The sequence below is a fragment of the Megalopta genalis genome, unplaced genomic scaffold, assembly GCF_051020955.1.
Source record: "Megalopta genalis isolate 19385.01 unplaced genomic scaffold, iyMegGena1_principal scaffold0160, whole genome shotgun sequence".
Lineage (NCBI taxonomy): Eukaryota > Metazoa > Arthropoda > Insecta > Hymenoptera > Halictidae > Megalopta > Megalopta genalis.
In genome coordinates this window covers 44,614-63,174 of record NW_027476229.1, presented here as the reverse complement: position 1 = coordinate 63,174, position 18,561 = coordinate 44,614, and the positions used below count along the sequence as shown (strand labels likewise).

Sequence of the window (18,561 nt, the reverse complement as noted above, 5' to 3'; positions counted from 1 at the left end):
CCTAACAGTGAGAGATATCAGCAATTAATTGGTGCATTATTATATTTAGCCGTCAACATGAGGCCAGATATAGCAGCAAGCGTGACGATATTGAGTCAGCATAATAAGCAACCCACAGCTCATGATTGGCTAGAGGCAAAAAGAGTTCTTAGATATCTTAAAGGAACAAAAGACTATGAACTGAGGCTATGCCGAGCAGATGGACAGAAGGGGCTCATCGGTTTTGCTGATGCAGACTGGGCTGAAAATCGCACCGATAGAAAATCAAATAGTGGTTATGTGTTTCAGTATTTCGAATCATCTATAAGTTGGGGCTGTCGGAAGCAGACATGTGTTGCTTTATCTTCAACAAAAGCTGAATACATCGCTCTAGCTGAGGCAACACAAGAAGGCATATGGATAGATCGATTGCTGAAAGACTTTTTAGGGGACATTAAAAAAAAAGATTATATATGAGGACAATCAGAGCTGCCTTAAGCTCACATTTAATAAGAAATTCAGCCACAGGACAAAACATATCGACACGAAGTTTCACTTCATAAAGGAGTTGATGAATCAAGAAATTGTCGACTACAGATATTGTCCCACAGACCAGATGCCAGCGGACATGTTAACCAAGGCCTTAAATAGAATAAAGTTAAAGAATATGTCTGAAAAATGTGGTTTAATCAATCAATAAATTACGGCTGGTGTGACTATCGTCGGTATATACAAGGATACTCACACACATACACACACACACACACACACACACACACACACACACACACACACACATACACATGTCTACAGGGGCAATAAATAAAGGTACAACCCCGAGGTTCATGAATGCAGGTATAAGCCCGACCTTCTGAAGGAATAGTATAAAAGGACCGCACGTTCCAATGCGAGAAGCTACTTCCCATAGAACTACAGAGGCGTTCGTCAGCCTAGAAGACGATCTATCAGACAGTATCTCCGCGACTTCACATACAGTCACTCTTCTTCACACAAAGTACATTTTATATCCGCTAGATGCTTTATTAAACACTGTATCATATTTGTATTGCATTATTAGTAAATAAACTATTAGCAAATTCCAACAGGTATCAATACTTTTGTAAGGTATCAAATGGGTATCGATACTTTTGTCAGATTTCCTATTGAGTACTTTGCCACCGAATTGATTAAATATCGTCAATGGTATCGGCATCGATCCGATCACTAGGCACAGTACGCAGCGAATAGGCACTCCTTCATTTCTGTTCCTTGTAGTAATCTAGTGGCTGTCCTATAATTAGTTTGCCTTTTTTGGCTCGCCATAACTAAAGACCCCTTCTATTGCGAACTGAGACACAGTGGATAATTTCTTAGATGGATTCCGTTCAAATTTCTTTTTCTTTTTTTAGTGAAACGGTCAGCGGTTTGAAAATTTGCGAAAAATTTTCTATAAAACAGCGATAGTAATCCGCGAGTCATACAAATTTGCGGATACTTTTTATGTTTTTGGGTTGCGAAAAACTTTTACAGGGCATACTTTATCTTGTCTCCTTCTATTACATGTCCCAAATATGCTACTTCGCATTGTTGGAAATCACGTTTTCAAGTTTGTAACTTTTGCTTTCCAGAGACGTTCTGTTAATTTCTTCAATTTTTCTAAATGTTCTGGGGGACGGGGCGCGAGTAACTAAATACATTATATGAGTAGCACTTTTCTTCGAAAACCGGATTGTTCCGTCCTTCAACGGAATTTTCGGGCTGCATCCGCCTAACTTTCTCCGGGAAGAACTACCTTTCCCTTTTATCCTTAAAAAACATTTATTGACGGGGAATCTTCGGCTCAACGATACAAATTAACAGTCTTTCAACGAACGACGTGCAATCGACAAAAGGTCACGTTCATTAGGTTTTCAATTTGTAGAGCCATAGCCTTCTTTCTTGCAATTTCTAAGTTTATGATTTTCCGAACCATCTTCTTTCTGGCAATAAAGCCATTTCTGCAGTTTTGAATAATGCACACCTTCATCGGCAGCATTTTTTATAATAGGGTCGCTAGCACGCACCGCTTCGGTCGCCCGTCCAGGGTTTCTTGCTACCTGCGGCACTGCGTGCTATGTCACTTTACATTCTCTTCCATCGCATCACTGGTCAACCAATTTCGAGTCTTCTGGCCACAAAACAGTATAAAAACTCGAAACCGATTCTTCTTAGGGTAGTAGTCACTCGCCAATTCATCGTCATTTAATCCCCAGTCATCGATCAGTTGTCAGTTGCTCAGTTCACACTTATTCAGCCATAATCTTATTCATTCTTGTTGAGTGGCATATTCTAAATCAACCAAACAGTTATCCTTTTTAATTAAACGGACAACGATATCGATCCACTCCGTCGCGCAGCGTAATCGGCTTTACGACCCGAGAGATAGTTTATATCGCGGAGTGACGATATCGGGTGCGAATACGACGCATCCAAATCACGGATAGCAATGAGTCCATTAACCTTTGAAATGTGGCTATGGCGTTCCTTTGTCCGAAGGGCATTCTATTAAATTAATAATGATCACACGGCGTGGAAAATGCTGTCATGGCATTATCGCACAGTGGTGGTCTCAAGTGAGGTAACTTTTGGCAGAAAATAATTTTTCAAATTTAATTTACGAAAAAAATGAGACTTCCTATGAACTTTCGATGAACTATACTTAAATATGAGGATGTAAAATTAATATTTTTAAATTGAAGTTTAAAATCTTTGATTTAGTTATACGGTTAGGAACATTAAGATATACTAGTTTGTTCTACATCTTAACGTTTAATAGTACTCATCTTGTAGTTATTTAATTGCGGTTTAAGCAGGCTTTAATTAACATGCAAGGAATACAAAAATGATTTCAATTTAGACTTCACGAAGGATTTAAAAAAAGAACGATAGAACTGCAGAAACTATTCGAAATTCGCAGCCACATTGTAAATATCGATACTCTCATTCCGCGGCGGTGATTACCACTCCGCCGCGCTAGTATCTTCAATACGGATGGTTTCTGATACAAGATCGCCTCAAATATTTTCGAAGACTTAAGCCTTCCATAAGTTTCAACAAAATCGGCTTGTGTAACTTGAATGATATTCTACAGATTTCGATGAAATTTTCAGTATGCTAATCTGTTATTAACAAAATAAGATAAAATTTAAAACTTGAATTTTACAATTATTTTCTGTAGTTTTAACCAGCTTTAATTCCTACAAAATTTCTTTTTGGTACTTAGGTCAATTTTTTAAAAAATAATTTCTTCTTAAATGGATTTTATCGAACAATTCTATAAAAAGCATATACTATTTCTCTCGTCCTTTCCTAATTCGATGTGATCTCGATGTTGAGAGCCATCTTTGTCCTGCTCGCCTCCAGTGTGCACATTCGTATCTATTGCCTCGAGTCGTCTGTTAGTCATTCCTCTGACGGCTTGATTCTTCTCCTCGGAAACCCTAAACGAGAAAGCCACTTGAGGGTGTCATAAAATAGTATTCTCTGGAATTGCTGTCGAGGACGAGAGGTCTGTCCCAAAACTATGCTCCAGCACGCAGTTTCTTTTTACCATTGTTATCGTAAACGAGAATTTCGAAGCATTGCACAGCATATGGTGTATCTCGACGTATTTTGTTCCTTTTTGATGAAACCATTTTTAAATAAATCCTAGACCCTATCTGATATATTACATAATGTTGTCTACTTCTTCTTTATTGAAAATTGTGGACCAAAGTAATGAGGACGTAAAATAATTGATGTTTATTTTTCACAGGAATAGAGAAAAGACTATTCCTCAATAACATAATCTATTGCAATCAATGTTCCAAATTTTTCAAATTTTCTGTTAGGGTTTGCTCGTATATTTGCTATTCTACTTGGAATAAATAATATTAACGACACTAAGGGAATCGTTAAAGTAATATAAAATTTCGAGTTACTGCAGTAGCTGCAATGTAATTTAAGTTATAATTTTTTCTATAATTTAAATATTTAATCTTTTTAATTTACTTCTCATCAACGAATTTTATTATGTATGACGATGCATTATTGTTTTATACCATATTAATCGATCTCGTAGTAATATGACTGGAACTTTTGGATAGATTAAATATATGTACTACTCGATTAAGAACATCTACCATTTTACATTTTCGACTACTTCATCATGAATACGGTACGATATTTTTACAGGATAATTTATGCTGATATTCATTTGCATCTTCCGAATAGTATGCTGTATAATTTGCTGTATAAAAAAAGATATAAATATTGCAGATTATTGTAATTGCGAAACAAATGACAACCGAACAAAGTTGTACATTATTCAGACAATAAATTATAAAAACGTTTCGAACAAAAGATACTTTATCTTTATTGGACATTGGAGGGTCCGAATAAAATAAGTATCTTTATTCGACGAGTACGAAATAAATCATTTTATTCGTCGAGAATTTGCCCGACTAATAAAAATACTATTTAATTATCAACACGTACTTTATATTGTTCGAAAACAAAAACAAATCAATATTCATAAAATTGTTTTTCAAATAAAGATAGGAAGGTGTGGATGATTGGTCTCAAGACTCCGATTATGCGTTCTAAGTATCCTGGTTTTCGTTTCGAGGTAATAAAGTGTGGGAGTCGAGAGCCATTCGTGATTTACTGTTTATTCGTGATCGCTCGAGAATCAACGTTAACGAAACTAACTAACTTTTTACACCCGGGCCGCGACTCAGTTCGACTGTTCGAACAAATGACGGACAAAAGATCGTTGGCGACATCGGGTCGGCCGCCGTTCGCATCCCCGCGGCTCTCGCTCGCCAAGCGCGGTGCGATGCCCGTCGCCGTGGCCGCCACATACCGTATCCGACAAAAAGATGGCATACTTTAAAACTAATGTTATTTTTATTTACATAACATTACAAACAAAATCCTGTTTCCATATAAATTTGCAACATACCACTATAAACATACACAAATGAAATAAAATTGCATTTCGCACGTGTAAACAATTTTATTTGAAAAAGAGAATTTGTATAGAAATACAATGGGACAAAATATTGGCACACATAACTAAAAATTATGCATGTTAATAAATCAAGGAATTATATCAGATGCCTAATGTTTTGTGACTCCATCTTTCCATTTATTAACAGTCATTATTATCTACGTAGTTTCTTTATTAGTTTTTGCTCTTCTTGCTCCTTCTCATCTTAAATACATTTTTGTCATTCGGAAATGTTTCGAAATTGTCTGCCATTTGCATGGTTATGATTTTCGCAAAATTTTTAGCGATATGACCTTGCTGATCAATCCTCGAGAAAAAAATTCGCGGCATCATCCTGTTGAAAAATGCAGGGTATTCCTGAATCTATATACAAGCGGGCACCGGGTTATTCTTCATAAAAAAGAAATGAAAATGATATGGAATAACTTCTTTTTTTTTAGGATTTTGTTTTCGAGAAAACCAGGTTTGAATTCTTACTTCATACATACGTTTTTCCAGCTATAAGCGATGTACATCGCTTAGCAAATTTTCAATCTCGATTTTCTCGAATACTAAATCCCAAACAAAAAATATTCTTCTACACTTTCTTCATGTTTTTTTATTTGGAATTACATGGCGCCGCAACATAATTCTTAGTTAAATATGCTATCACTTTTCCCACTATATTTCCATAAAAATTCTTTTCTTCTAAGTAAAATTGTTTAAACTGGCGTAACGTAATTTATTTCATTTGTGTATGTTCATAACAGTAATTTACAAATCTGTATAGTATTAGAATCTTGGTTATTACCTTAAATAAATCTAAATTACGTTAACTTTAAAGTGTGCTATCTATTCGTCCGGCATTCTAGCCCGTTGAGTTTCTTCTTCTTTGAGCTTCTTCACATGTCGCGAAGTAAAGATATTTTTCTACCAGAAAGTATCAGTGCACATTTCATTTTACATCCACTTCCAATACATACATTTTTTATGCAAAGCACATTTATTCGTGGCGTCGAATAAAATTTTCATCTTTTTTCTGTATCTTTATTTGAAGGCTACGAATAGATTTGCGGATGACTTTTGCTAGAATTTAGAAGATTCAAACTTGTTTACATACTTGAATATACCTTCATAAAGTAGGGATTGAAAACAATTATGACATCGGTTTCAATTCGTGAAAGAATTATGGAGAACCCAAAAATTCTCATCAAACAGTTTCCATTGTTTAAAACCGATATTATATGGATTCCATGACTGTTAATTTCCAGTTCAGTGTGATAGCCAGATAGGTTAAGTGTGTTAATTACTGTGCCCATTAAAGTGGCGTCCGAAGTTTTCGACAAATTATATGGTTTTCTTTATCTATGGTGCACTTCGTAAAAAACATTTAAAATATATGTTGATGTCTTTTACATAAATACAAATACAAAATATTTAACAAAATATAAATAGTAGTTTTTGATCGAGTTACTGTGCCTTGTAAGAATGAAAAGTTAACTACTGCGTACTTGTTATTGAGCCTTTTCTAGTTATCATCTGTGTAACGCAATGTGTTCGGGGTACAACGGAAGGACACAGAGTGAAATTGCACTAGATTTTATTCGGAGATGTATATAAAATGACGCGCGGTGCTGATGGATACTAGATGGAGCGCGGCGGAATAGTTAAACGTGTAGAGGCTCGGCGTAATGCTTAGACGAGAAGAATTTCAGTTTCTTGCCGCTGTTATTTATATTATGTCCCCCAAAAAGGCCACGCCTTTTTGGGAGACTCGCTGTCTTCTTTTCCCCCGCTTAGTTTGGCGGGGGAGGCAGCCATCGTCGAACCCTCGCTGTAGGGGCGCGCTGGCCGTTCGGCCGGGTAGCGGTACGCGGCCGGCGACTTTCTCCGCGACTAGGCCTGCAGTGCATGTGGCAGTGATAAAAAACAAAGAGACAAAGAAATTTCCGGGTCTTGCAAACGTCAAGGACGTTTTCTCTCCGTCGAACCCTTGACATCTGCAAGCGGACAGTTTTATGGTTATTACGGTCGCCGACCGTGTGCCGCTACATCACCCCCTTGCCAGTGTAAACGCTATATTATGACTATATAAAAAAAAAGAATACAAATTTTGTATCCGCTCGCGGTGTTCCTTATTATATGTGTACAGTGGGTTTTTCGTCTTATATGCTAAAGTATATACATGTGGTATCTTTAATTTAACGCGCGATGTATCGGTCTGTAAATTTAACTGTGCGGCCGGATCGTGTAGTAATCGGTGCTGAACTGTTTTTTAAGATGCTATGCGGCGCGTTAGCAATTTCGCGGTGGCTTGCTTCTTTGCTTTTCACTCTACTATCGTGCTCATCGCTTACTATATGCGCCGGTTTTAAGCGATCTATTGAGACTGTTTTCTCCTGACTGCCTACTCGTATGGTAAAATTTTTATCTCCGCGTTTCAAAACTTTGTACGGTCCGTCGTATGGAGATTGCAATGGTGATTTTACTGCATCGTGTCGGAGGAAGACGTACTCGGTTGTGCCTAGATCTTTATGGACGAATATACTTTTGTGACCGTGGTTTGTTGCTGGACGCGGTTTTAATTTTTGAATTTTGTGTCGTAGTTGGTTTACGAATTCTGAGATGTCGGTCTCTGGGTTTGACATGAAAAATTCTCCTGGAAGTCGGAGGTTGCTGCCGTAGACCATCTCTGCTGGGGTTGTTTGTATGTCTTCCTTCACTGCGGTCCTTATCCCTAATAATATAAGGGGTAAGGCTTCTGTCCAGTCGTCGGTATCGTAGCACCTTATGGCGGCTTTTAATTGCCGGTGGAGTCTTTCGACCATGCCGTTAGCTGCTGGGTTGTACGCCGTCGTTCTGATGTGCTTGGCGCCGGTTCTTCGAGTTAACTATTTGAAGAGCTGGGACTCGGATTGTCTGCCTTGGTCAGTGGTGATTTTTGCGGGTATCCCAAAACGCGCAATCCATCCGGTTACCAAGGTTCTCGCTACTGTCTCTGCGGTGATGTCTTCCATTGGGATCGCCTCTGGCCAACGGGTGAAGCGATCGACGCAGGTAAGACAGTAGCGAAATCCTTGTGAAATCGGTAGTGGCCCTACTATATCGATATGGACATGTTCGAATCTGGAGTTCGGTGGTTCGAACCTGCCTGTTGGTGATATTGTATGGCGCGTGATTTTGTTTCGTTGGCATTGGGTGCACTCTTTGGTCCATTGGGTGCAGTCTCTGTTCATTGCTGGCCACACGAAACGGTCCGCGATTAGTTTTTTTGATGGTCTTGTTCCGGGGTGTGATAGACCGTGCAAAGTTTTGAAAATTTGTCGGCGATAATTTTTGGGCACGTATGGTCGGACGGTAGGTGTGGCGATGTCGCAATATACCTCTACATCTCCTCCGGTAGCCGTTGGAAAACGTAGTTTTTTTTAAATTAAGCGCCGTCTCAGCCAGTAAGAGACGTTGGAGCTCTTCATCTGACTCTTGAGCTTCGGCTATTTGTCTAATGTCTACGCATGCTGGTCTGTGTAATTCCTCTACCCGGGATAGAGCGTTCGCGACTATATTGTCTGTCCCGTTGACGTGTCGTATGTCCGTCGTGAATTGTCCTATGAAATCTAGGTGCCTGAATTGTCTAGGTGTACATTTCTCTGGCCGCTGTTTAAAAGCGTAAACCAGAGGTTTGTGGTCTGTGAATACTATGATTGCCTGTCCTTCGATTTGGTAACGGAATCGTCGCACGGCGGTGTACATTGCTAACAGTTCTCTGTCGTACGCGCTGTATTTTCGTTGTGCCGAGGAGAGGGTTTTGGTGTAAAATGCTATAGGCTGCCAGGTGTTGCTGACCCGTTGTTGTAAAACCGCACCCATTGCGTAGTCGGATGCATCTACACTAAGTGACAACTGCGCGCCAGGTACTGGATGCGCCAAGAGGGTAGCTTGCGCTAGTGCCTCCTTTACCTGTGCAAAGGCAATATCGGCGTCTTGTGTCCAGTTTACCTGCGAGTTTCCACGTGTAGGTGCACCTTTCAACAGGTCGGTCAACGGGGCTTGCAATCTTGCTGCACCTTGAATGAATCGGCGGTTGAAGTTGACCATTCCTAAGAATCGTCTCAACTCGCGTACGTTTGTGGGTTTGGGGAAACTACGGATTGCCTCTACTTTGTCTGGGTTCGGTGTCGTCCCTTTGCAATTTACCGTGTATCCCAAAAAATCTATCGTATCTTTGCCGAATGTGCATTTAGCTGGATTAATTACAACTCCGTATTCTTGTAGGCGTGTAAAAATTTGTTTAATATGATCTAAGTGTTCGGTTTCGTCCCTGGATGCTATTAATATGTCGTCTAGGTATGCATAGCAGAAATCTAAACCGCGTAAAACTTCGTTGATAAATCTCTGAAATGTCTGGGCAGAGTTCCGTAGTCCGAACGGCATCCTAACGTATTCAAAAAGACCGAATGGAGTTGTAATTGCAGTTTTCTCTATGTCTGCGGGTTCAATTGGAATTTGGTGGTATGCTTTAACCAGGTCTAATTTTGAAAAAATTGTTTTTCCGTGCAAAGCTTGGGAAAAATCTTCGATATGAGGCAACGGGTAACGGTCCGGGATTGTGCGCGTATTTAGTGCGCGATAGTCGCCGCAGGGTCGCCATCCATTGTCCTTTTTCTGGACTAAGTGAAGGGGTGAGGCCCATGGACTTTTGGATGGCCGAATCACTCCTTCTGATAAAAGGTGTTGGAATTCCTGTCTGGCGCTTTTTAACCTATCGGGGGCGAGTCTCCTCGGTTTCGCGAAAATCGGTGGTCCGTCCGTAGTCTGTATGTGGTGTGTAATGCTATGTTTTGCTGTTTTGTTTGTCTGTGGCGGGCGAGTTATTTCCACGAAGGCGGTTAGGAGTTTGATGTAGGGTGAATCGCCGACAACCGTTTTAATTGATTCTATATCGGCGGTCCCTAATATTCCGCGTGCTGTAACGTTTGTATTATTGTCTATGAGTCGCTTATTCTTAATATCTACAAGCAAGCCGAAGTTCTTTAAGAAGTCAGCACCGATTATGGGTTTCGAAATGTCCGCGATTACGAATTTCCATGTTAGGACGCGACGCAACCCGAAGTTTAGGTGCAGGACGATGTCACCATACGTCGAGATGGTTGACACGTTTGCTGCGTACAGGGTGTAGTTACTTTTCGTCGGTCGTCCTTTTATTAGGGATCGCGGGTATACACAAATATCGGCGCCGGTATCGATGAGGTACTGTACCTTCGTGTCCTTATCCATCATGAAGAGGCGGCTTGTTTTGGGATCGGCGCTCCTCGCCTCGTCTAGGGCCGATCGGTCTCGTTTCCCTGCTGGCTGACGTGTGTGCAGGGTGTTGTACATCGTGTGGCGCGGTCTCCGAATTTTCGGTGATACCAGCAGACGCCTGGCTGGGATGGGCTTCGCGTTCTGCTCCGTCTTCGCCATCCGTTTCGTGCTGGTCTGCGGTCCCGGCTTCGTCGGCTTTCCGTGGCATCGGCGGTGCGTTTCGTCAGCTCTGCTACTTGTTGCGTTAGGCGGGTCATTTGCTCACGCAGGATGTCGAATTTGGTATCGGATGATGCCACAGCCGAGCATTGTCCCGACGGGTTGAGCTCTTTTACTTTATCTGCCAGTTCCGCCATCTTGTCCAGCGGCGAGTCCATTTGCGTTGCGAGGATGGGACGCATCGATGCTGGCAGTCTATTTAAAAATAGCGTCCGCAGGAACTTGTCAGTCACGGTACTGCCGGCCAAATTCCTGATGTGACGTAGGAATTGGGATGGTGTCCGGTCTCCGATCTCTTCTCGCTCTATGAGTTGGTGGATCCTCTGCTCCTCTGATGTCGACAGCCGCCGAATTAGCTCGTCTTTTATTTTCTTGTATTTGTCGGTTTCCGGAGGGTTTCCTATTATGTCTTGCACCTCCTCCATGCATCTGTAGTCCAGATTCGACGTGATATAATAGAATTTGGTCGTGTCGGCTGTTATGCCGTTTAAGGCGAATTGTCCTTCGACTTGGGCGAACCACAACGTCGGGTTGTTGTGCCAAAAGGGCGGTATACGTATACCCACTTTGTTGATTTCGGGGGTTCCCGTCACGTTGTCGCTGTTTCCAAACATGGTTTTTTTTTGAGTTTCGTTAACTTAGAACGGATGATTCACTGTCCCTGACTGGTCCCTCGTTGCGATCACGTCGGGGTCACCAATTGTAACGCAATGTGTTCGGGGTACAACGGAAGGACACAGAGTGAAATTGCACTAGATTTTATTCGGAGATGTATATAAAATGACGCGCGGTGCTGATGGATACTAGATGGGGCGCGTTGGAATAGTTAAACGTGTAGAGGCTCGGCGTAATGCTTAGACGAGAAGAATTTCAGTTTCTTGCCGCTGTTATTTATATTATGTCCACCAAAAAGGCCACGCCTTTTTGGGAGACTCGCTGTCTTCTTTTCCCCCGCTTAGTTTGGCGGGGGAGGCAGCCATCGTCGAACCCTCGCTGTAGGGGCGCGCTGGCCGTTCGGCCGGGTAGCGGTACGCGGCCGGCGACTTTCTCCGCGACTAGGCCTACAGTGCATGTGGCAGTGATAAAAAACAAAGAGACAAAGAAATTTCCGGGTCTGGCAAACGTCAAGGAAATTTTCTCTCCGTCGAACCCTTGACATCTGCAAGCAGACAGTTTTATGGTTATTACGGTCGCCGACCGTGTGCCGCTACAATCTGTATCTAAATTTCTGTATACACTAAAATATTGAACATCAAAATAATCTTTATAATATTTTTAATATGTGTTTTGTATAAACTTTAATTTCTGTATATTTAATTCTCAATAGTATTTGATATGTATTCCTTATATATTTTGATGTTTTTTATTTTATTTTCTATTTTACCACATTCATGCTTTTATTAGATCTTTCATACTTGCACGCTTATGTGTATGTATAGTTGGTATTCGTACATCTACTGTATACATATATACATATACATACATATACATACATATATATATATATACCAATATCATATTTACGAGACAAGGGGGATTAATTGTTTAATTAATTTTTTCTCAAGCGTCTATTAATTACAAATTTTTCGTCAATACAAAGCACTTACTTTTACTTTTTCGTTTCATTTATGAGAAGTCATACTGAAAATATAGTTTCTGGATGAATCAAACAGATACGAGTAACTTAATTAAATCGTTACTTATCTCACATTCTTCGCAGGAAGATTATGCTAGACTCTTTAAGTAAGAAGCAAAAACAGTCGCGTAGACTAGAGTCGGGTAAGAGGGGCATCGTTCCTGACATCTACTTGTCGGTAAACATGTTACTATGTCAGATAAACAGAGTCCAAATAAACGGAGGTCTACTGTAATAGCAAAATTGTATCAAAGTAATTTAGTTATTGTCTAGTATATTAGTCTTTCTATCATCTAGAAAAAATTCAAATCATTTGATCCAGTTTCAAAGAAGTTGTAGTAGTTTCTCTCATCCTCGCATAATTTTAGTCTGTCATCACTGACGCCGTGATATTGCAATGGCCTTGTATTTTATCAATTTTCTCGCTACGCGAATACTAAGGTTCGACGGAGTCTGCGAATACGTGTGTTGCGGCACGCGCCGCTCCTCCTTTGACTCGAATTCCCGAAAGGCAATTCATAATACAATGACATAACTTTTTTTTAATTTCAACATTTTAATACTTATTTTTTAAATATATTCCTGATACTTATATGATTAAAATGACACCAAACATGATATAGTTTGGACAAATATTTCTGTTTACAATAAAATCAAAGACGACATAATTTCGATTACATTTATTTATCAAATACTTAATGTGTAATTCATTTTATTTTATTATCGTTGTAGTTATCTAAGTAAAATACATTGTTATTTTTAAAAACTCTACTTGAAAAGCTGCATTGATATCATGCATAATTAGAAGAGTACAAAATTGTATTCTACGTTAAATTGTTTTGTTGCATATCGTCCTTGGAATTGTGAAGTGTCGTGGCGAAAGGTGATGATTTTCCTCCATTCTTTAATAACACATAATGTAACAGAAAATTAATTTGTAAATAATTCATATTCAAATAGGCTGCGAATTTTTACCATTGTATGATTACGTATGTACTTACTTATCTGATGCTCTCTTGCCGAAGAGATATGATTTTAATGCCTGCACGAGATATTTTATGTAAGATGGTGTAGCTGCTATTTCAAATGTTAGTCTCTCGATTAGAATACGTAATTTCTGTTCACAATTTCCTTACTGTGAAAAATCATTTCATACGGATCTTCTTGAAGTTCTTTCGTTTCTTCATTTACGTTTCTTCTTTCTTCCTCCTGAGAGCCTAATAAAAATTGTGTGACATGTAGAACGAGGCTTGAACTTTATCACCGTATGTACTAACTTATTAAAGAAAAACAAATATAATAAACAATTCATTTTACAAGTATTGGAAGATTATCGGTGACGTCATCCAAATGCCAGCAAATCAATCTGAATAAAAGCCGTATATTGACCAGTATGTAACATTTTATAAGATATTTCAATTAATTTTATTATAACGTATAATTTTAAATTAAGTCTCGATAATATTATATACACGTAAGATTATATTTTCATTAAAAAATATTTAGTACTGCCTCTAAAACAGTGGAGCACATTTATATTAAAATTAACGTAAATAATAGAAATTTCAAATCTTTGATCCCGATGCGACACCGGTTACCATTGTCCAGTCGCTATGAAATTTTACGCACATTATTTCTTCACGCTCAAAAATCATTTTTTACACATGTAACTAAGGAACACCCTTGTGGTTACTTTTTCTTGTACCTCTGTCCTGTTTGGCGGGGGAAATGGTCATCGTCTTACCATATTTTTCAAATGCTAATTTTGGGGATTTTACGAGGTCACGCTGACCGTGCGGCCGCTCAGTCCCGTGGCGGTACGTGGTCGGCGATGTTTTTATCAGCGAAATCCGCCGTGTACGTGAAAGTAGTAAAAGAGCAAAATCATTTCCGGACATGCGAACACTAACCCCTTCCCGTGCCATTTAGCTCGACGAAACTCGACTACCCAAGCGGTAGCCGTCAAAGCGCGCTAAACAGTCCAGACCAGACTGATGCTCGAGGACAGTCGCAATACGAGCCGAAATGTAAATACTAGTAGTAGTATTGATGAAAATACGAGAAGTAAACGCTAATCCTTTTACTTTTATAGATATCATAATTTTATTATTGTTGCGTACGGCACAAAATAATTGCCGGAGGTCGTAAGGAGACAAAATGATGTAGTCCGACGACGTGTCGCTCGCTGAGGTATGTCGGCCTCCACAGTCCACGTAAACTTGTATAAAATGTGTTGCGCACGGCGCAAAAGAATTGTTAATAATTACGATTGTTGGAGCACGGTTCCGTTCACCGTAGAAAAGTGAAGCAGGGATTCGGATGGTCGCAAGGGCGCAGAATTAAACACGTGACGTTAATGACCGAAATCTTGACAATCCAAATTGTATTGCGTTGCACTGTATTGTATCGAATTGTAACGTTTATCGAAATGTGCGGCAGTATATATAGACACCTGGCCGATGTTCAAGGGGAAGCATCGTCAGGTGTCGATGGCCGGGTCATTGCCTTCTAAGGCAAAAACGCCGCGTATACATACGGCCGAAGCGAGCGTTTGACGGTCGGGCCAACGCACGTTGATCGTGTTATTGTCTCGCCGCCTCGCCGTTTATACGAGAAAAAAGGAGCCAAACCAGCGTGGCACACGCGCGGCGATTAAGAGCGGTAACTCGGCGACGAGTTCGCGCCACGGCTGGTTGAGCTCGTCCGGGAGCGGAGCATCCCAATCCGCACCCCCCAACCATAGCTCCTGCAGCAATATTTTTACTTTGATTACTGCCGATGCCGCCCAGCCTAGCGGATCGTACAAGCGCGCGATCACCGATATCACCGCTCTCTTCGTGACCGACGGAGCGGAGTCTGGGACGACGGTGAACCCGAAGGAGTCGGAGTCCGGACTCCAATCCACCCGCAACACGGGATGGTGCTGATGAGCAGCCCCCGTGAGGTCCACCGCCGCCGACTTCTGGCTATTCGCCAACACCAGAAGGGTGTTGGCTGCCCATTTTCCTGGCTTGAAGCCCCCACGCCCTAGGAGGTGTGTGAGCTCGTCACGGCAGGCTTCTCGATGTCGGCCTTGAGGGCGAATCGCGGGACTCGCCAGCGCAACAGTACCGAGAAGATGTCTCACTGCAACTTCGGCCTGGTCAGTAAGTAATCGTTCAGCGACAGTCCGTTTGAAGTGGGGCTGGAGGCCTTGAAAACAACGCGGAAGCGCGGTGTTCCGTCCACGTTCCGCTTGACCACTGGGTGGTGCAGAGGGAACACCGCGCCATCCTGCGGTCCCTGAGGGGCCTCCTCCATATGCTCGAGGGCGTCATATTCGGCCAGAAAGTCCCGGTACGCGGTCTCCAACTGACTGTCGCCCCTGAGTCGCCGCTCGACTCCACGGAGCATGACTAGGGCACGGCCCTTTGACGAGCCGAGAGCGAGGGGTGGTTCGGTACGCAGGGGTAACCGAACCACGCATCGTCCGTCCGCCCGCAGTGAGACTGTTTTGACGAAATGTTCCTCGCACCTCGACTCGTCAGGGGAGAGAACAGATTTGGGACTCGCCTCCTCGAGCTCCCAGAACAATCGCAATTGCTGCTCCAACTGCTCCTCCGCGCGACAGTGCAGGGACGCCACGGAGGGATCGGGATCGTTCGCGGGTGTCGATGCGGCGCCCGAGACGACCCAACCGAATACCGTTTCCTGCGCGATGGGCTGGCCGGTCGTTCCGCTGCGCAGGCCGGGACCGATCACATCACCGTAACGATCGGCCCCGATTAAGAGATCTACTGGGAGATCTAAAGTCGGATCAGGGTCCGCTAAAACGAGGTCCTGCAGATGCGGGTAAATGCAAATATCGACGGTCGTCTTGGACGCGTGCCCAGTTAGTCTCCGGAGGACGAACGCGGAAAGCGGCACAGGAGCGTTCCCGCGCCCGGTCAACCGTAAGACCAGGTCGACCCGCGAAGTCACACGATCCACCGGCGCGTCCCCCGCACCCGCCACGGTGATAGCCGCGGGCCGTTTAGGAATGCGGAGGGCCTGGACGAGGGATTCGGAGACGAAGGTCGCCTCCGATCCCTGGTCCAACAAGACCCTCACCGGCCTTACCCCCCCCCCCCCCCGGCGCGTGTCACTACCCATACTAGAGCGGTCGCGAGCAGTACGGCACTGCTCCCGCTCCAGCGTGCGACGCAGTTGTGGACCGCGGACGATGCGGAGATGTTCGTCGCTGCCTCCCGCCTGGGTTCTACCGTGGTTGACTGTGGCCCGCCAACAACCCCGGAATTCTGTTGAATCAGGGTGTGGTGCGAGCCGTTACAATCGGAGCAGCGCGACGCGGAGGGACACCATGTCGCGGGGTGTCCCGAACCGAGGCAGTTGAAACAGCAACCGCGCGCCCTAACGAAATCCCTGCGCAGGTTGAGCGCCATACCCCTGAACGCAGGGCACCGGAACAGCGGGTGGTTGTCGCCGTACTTTCGGCAACGGCTCGCCGTCGTCGTCGCCATCGCGTGGGAGCGTACCGGTGGTGGAGGTCGGCCCGGCCTACGCTCCGCGGAGGTAGCCGAGGGCTCCGGAGCCATCCTGAGCTCCGCGAAGGACCCGGCCCGATGCTCCAGGAACTCGTCGAGACTGGCGTACGTGGGTGGATCAACGGCGGCGCGGGTTTCGTGGATCCACTCCTCTCTCGACTTTGGATCGAGTTTTTCCACCGTTAGGTGGACCAGCAGGTCGTCCCAGTGGTCCACCGGCCGCCTCAAATTTCGCAGCTGGGCCTACGCCTCCTTAGTGCGACGACGCAGCAAGGCGAGAACGCTGCCGTCGCGATCGCGGGTGAGCGGCGCAAGGGCCAGGATGCTCGACAGGAGCGCACTGACGACCAGCCGCTTCCGGTCATACCTCTTGACCAAGGCCGCCCACGCGATGCCAAAGTTCGCCGCTGTCACGGAGTAGTGAGGTACTGTAGTCGCTGGACGTCGTGAAGAGTCAAGTTCTTCACGACCAGCGACTCAAACTGATCCGAGAAGCTCGGCCACTCCGTGTAGCAGCCGGCGAACCTTGGCAATGGGAGTTGCGGTAGCTGCGCCACGGGCGCGCTACAGGACTCTGATTCCCTAATCTGGCTTGCGTCAGCCAGCGGAGCAGAGCGCAGCAGAGCAGAGCAGAGCAGAGCAGTTCCCGCAACGTTATAATACTCGCCCAGAATTTGCTCCTGTAGAGAAACAAAGAGAGCTTCATTTAGATTCGTCCACACCGACAAGCATCTTGTGGCACTCGGTAAAAACTCGACGAACATCTCGCTGTTCCTCTCGCAGAACAATATAAATACTAATCAAATAAACTAAATACGCGATGTCGGACAAATATCGGATAAATTGCTTCGCTTTCGTCATCCGCCTTCCCTCTTTTAACATCCACGTTCTTCCTTTTCCATCGGTAAAATTGATGGGAAAACGTTGTTGTTTTCTTAACCCTTTGCGCTCAAAGCCGTTTCAACTGTAAACCTAAAATAATTGTTCCGTCTTACAGTGTTCCCATTTTACATGACATGGTGCAAATCTAGACTTTCTTGATATAAGAATTATTTGATGATACAAAAATTCTAGCGGTGCCTCGGAGTGCACCCCTCGAGGGTTAACTCGCAAAGGGTTAATACATACTTCCAATAACAGTTTTATCTCCGAATCTGTGTTCATCTTTGAATGTTGTTTCACTCGTTTACAAAAAGGTTTGTAAAGTTTATACGATTTTTCTCGCCGAGTCTTTGCCCGAACTGCGTCTCTAACGTGCTCGATAATTTTTCGCTCGCGTGCACACGATTCTCATGGTCGATACCAGAAGGGTTGAATTCGCTGGCGCGGCGAGCGTTGCCAGTACACTCACCTGATACTCCGTTGGGGGCCTAACGCATAAAGGATCCAGGACACCCTGGTGACCGTGGTATCGAGACCGGCGAATATGAACGTGTTCACCTCGTTCCGAACGTCCTCGTCGGTGAGGGCGTCGCCGTTCTGCGACAGATCTAACAGCAAGTCCAGCAAAGTCTGGCACTTGGTAACCCTTCCTCCACGCAATGATCTGCGAACAAGATCATTGTACGTGACACACGTGGCCCTCGATGCCATTCTCCCTTTATGCACCTCGTTCGGGTTAGACGGTGAAATGAGAATATTTACTTTGTCGACGAAGCCTTGAACGACGCCCCATCTCGTTAATTTGAAGATCGGATCGAAAGACATCCAGACGTTTAGGAATCTTCTTTGGGAGATCGAGGCCAATCTGAGAAGACGACGGAATATTTCTGTCGAAGTGTAACTTGCATATTTTTCGACTGAATGTATTTTATTCAAGTTTTTTAATTAGCTTCCCCTTGGCTAGGCTCGCGGAGAGTTACGATCGAATTGCTCGAGGAATTTTAATGAATAAA

General features: G+C 43.4%; 2 protein-coding genes across 2 annotated transcripts; both read right to left on the bottom strand.

The window, feature by feature from the left end:
* Nucleotides 1-570: 570 nt before the first annotated feature.
* Nucleotides 571-7,815, bottom strand: LOC143262641 (uncharacterized). Its single transcript, XM_076528223.1, has 2 exons — nt 7,345-7,815; nt 571-621 (listed from the first exon to the last, which is right to left on the bottom strand). Exons 1-2 carry the CDS (start codon nt 7,813-7,815, stop codon nt 571-573), a joined length of 522 nt encoding a protein of 173 aa, XP_076384338.1.
* Nucleotides 7,816-7,915: 100 nt separating this feature from the next.
* LOC143262640 (uncharacterized) lies at nt 7,916-18,259 on the bottom strand. The gene is made up of 3 exons (XM_076528222.1): nt 18,018-18,259; nt 10,525-11,107; nt 7,916-10,483 (listed from the first exon to the last, which is right to left on the bottom strand). The coding sequence occupies exons 1-3, from the start codon at nt 18,257-18,259 to the stop codon at nt 7,916-7,918; spliced, it is 3,393 nt and encodes a 1,130-aa protein (XP_076384337.1).
* Between the last annotated feature and the right edge of the window lie 302 nt (nt 18,260-18,561).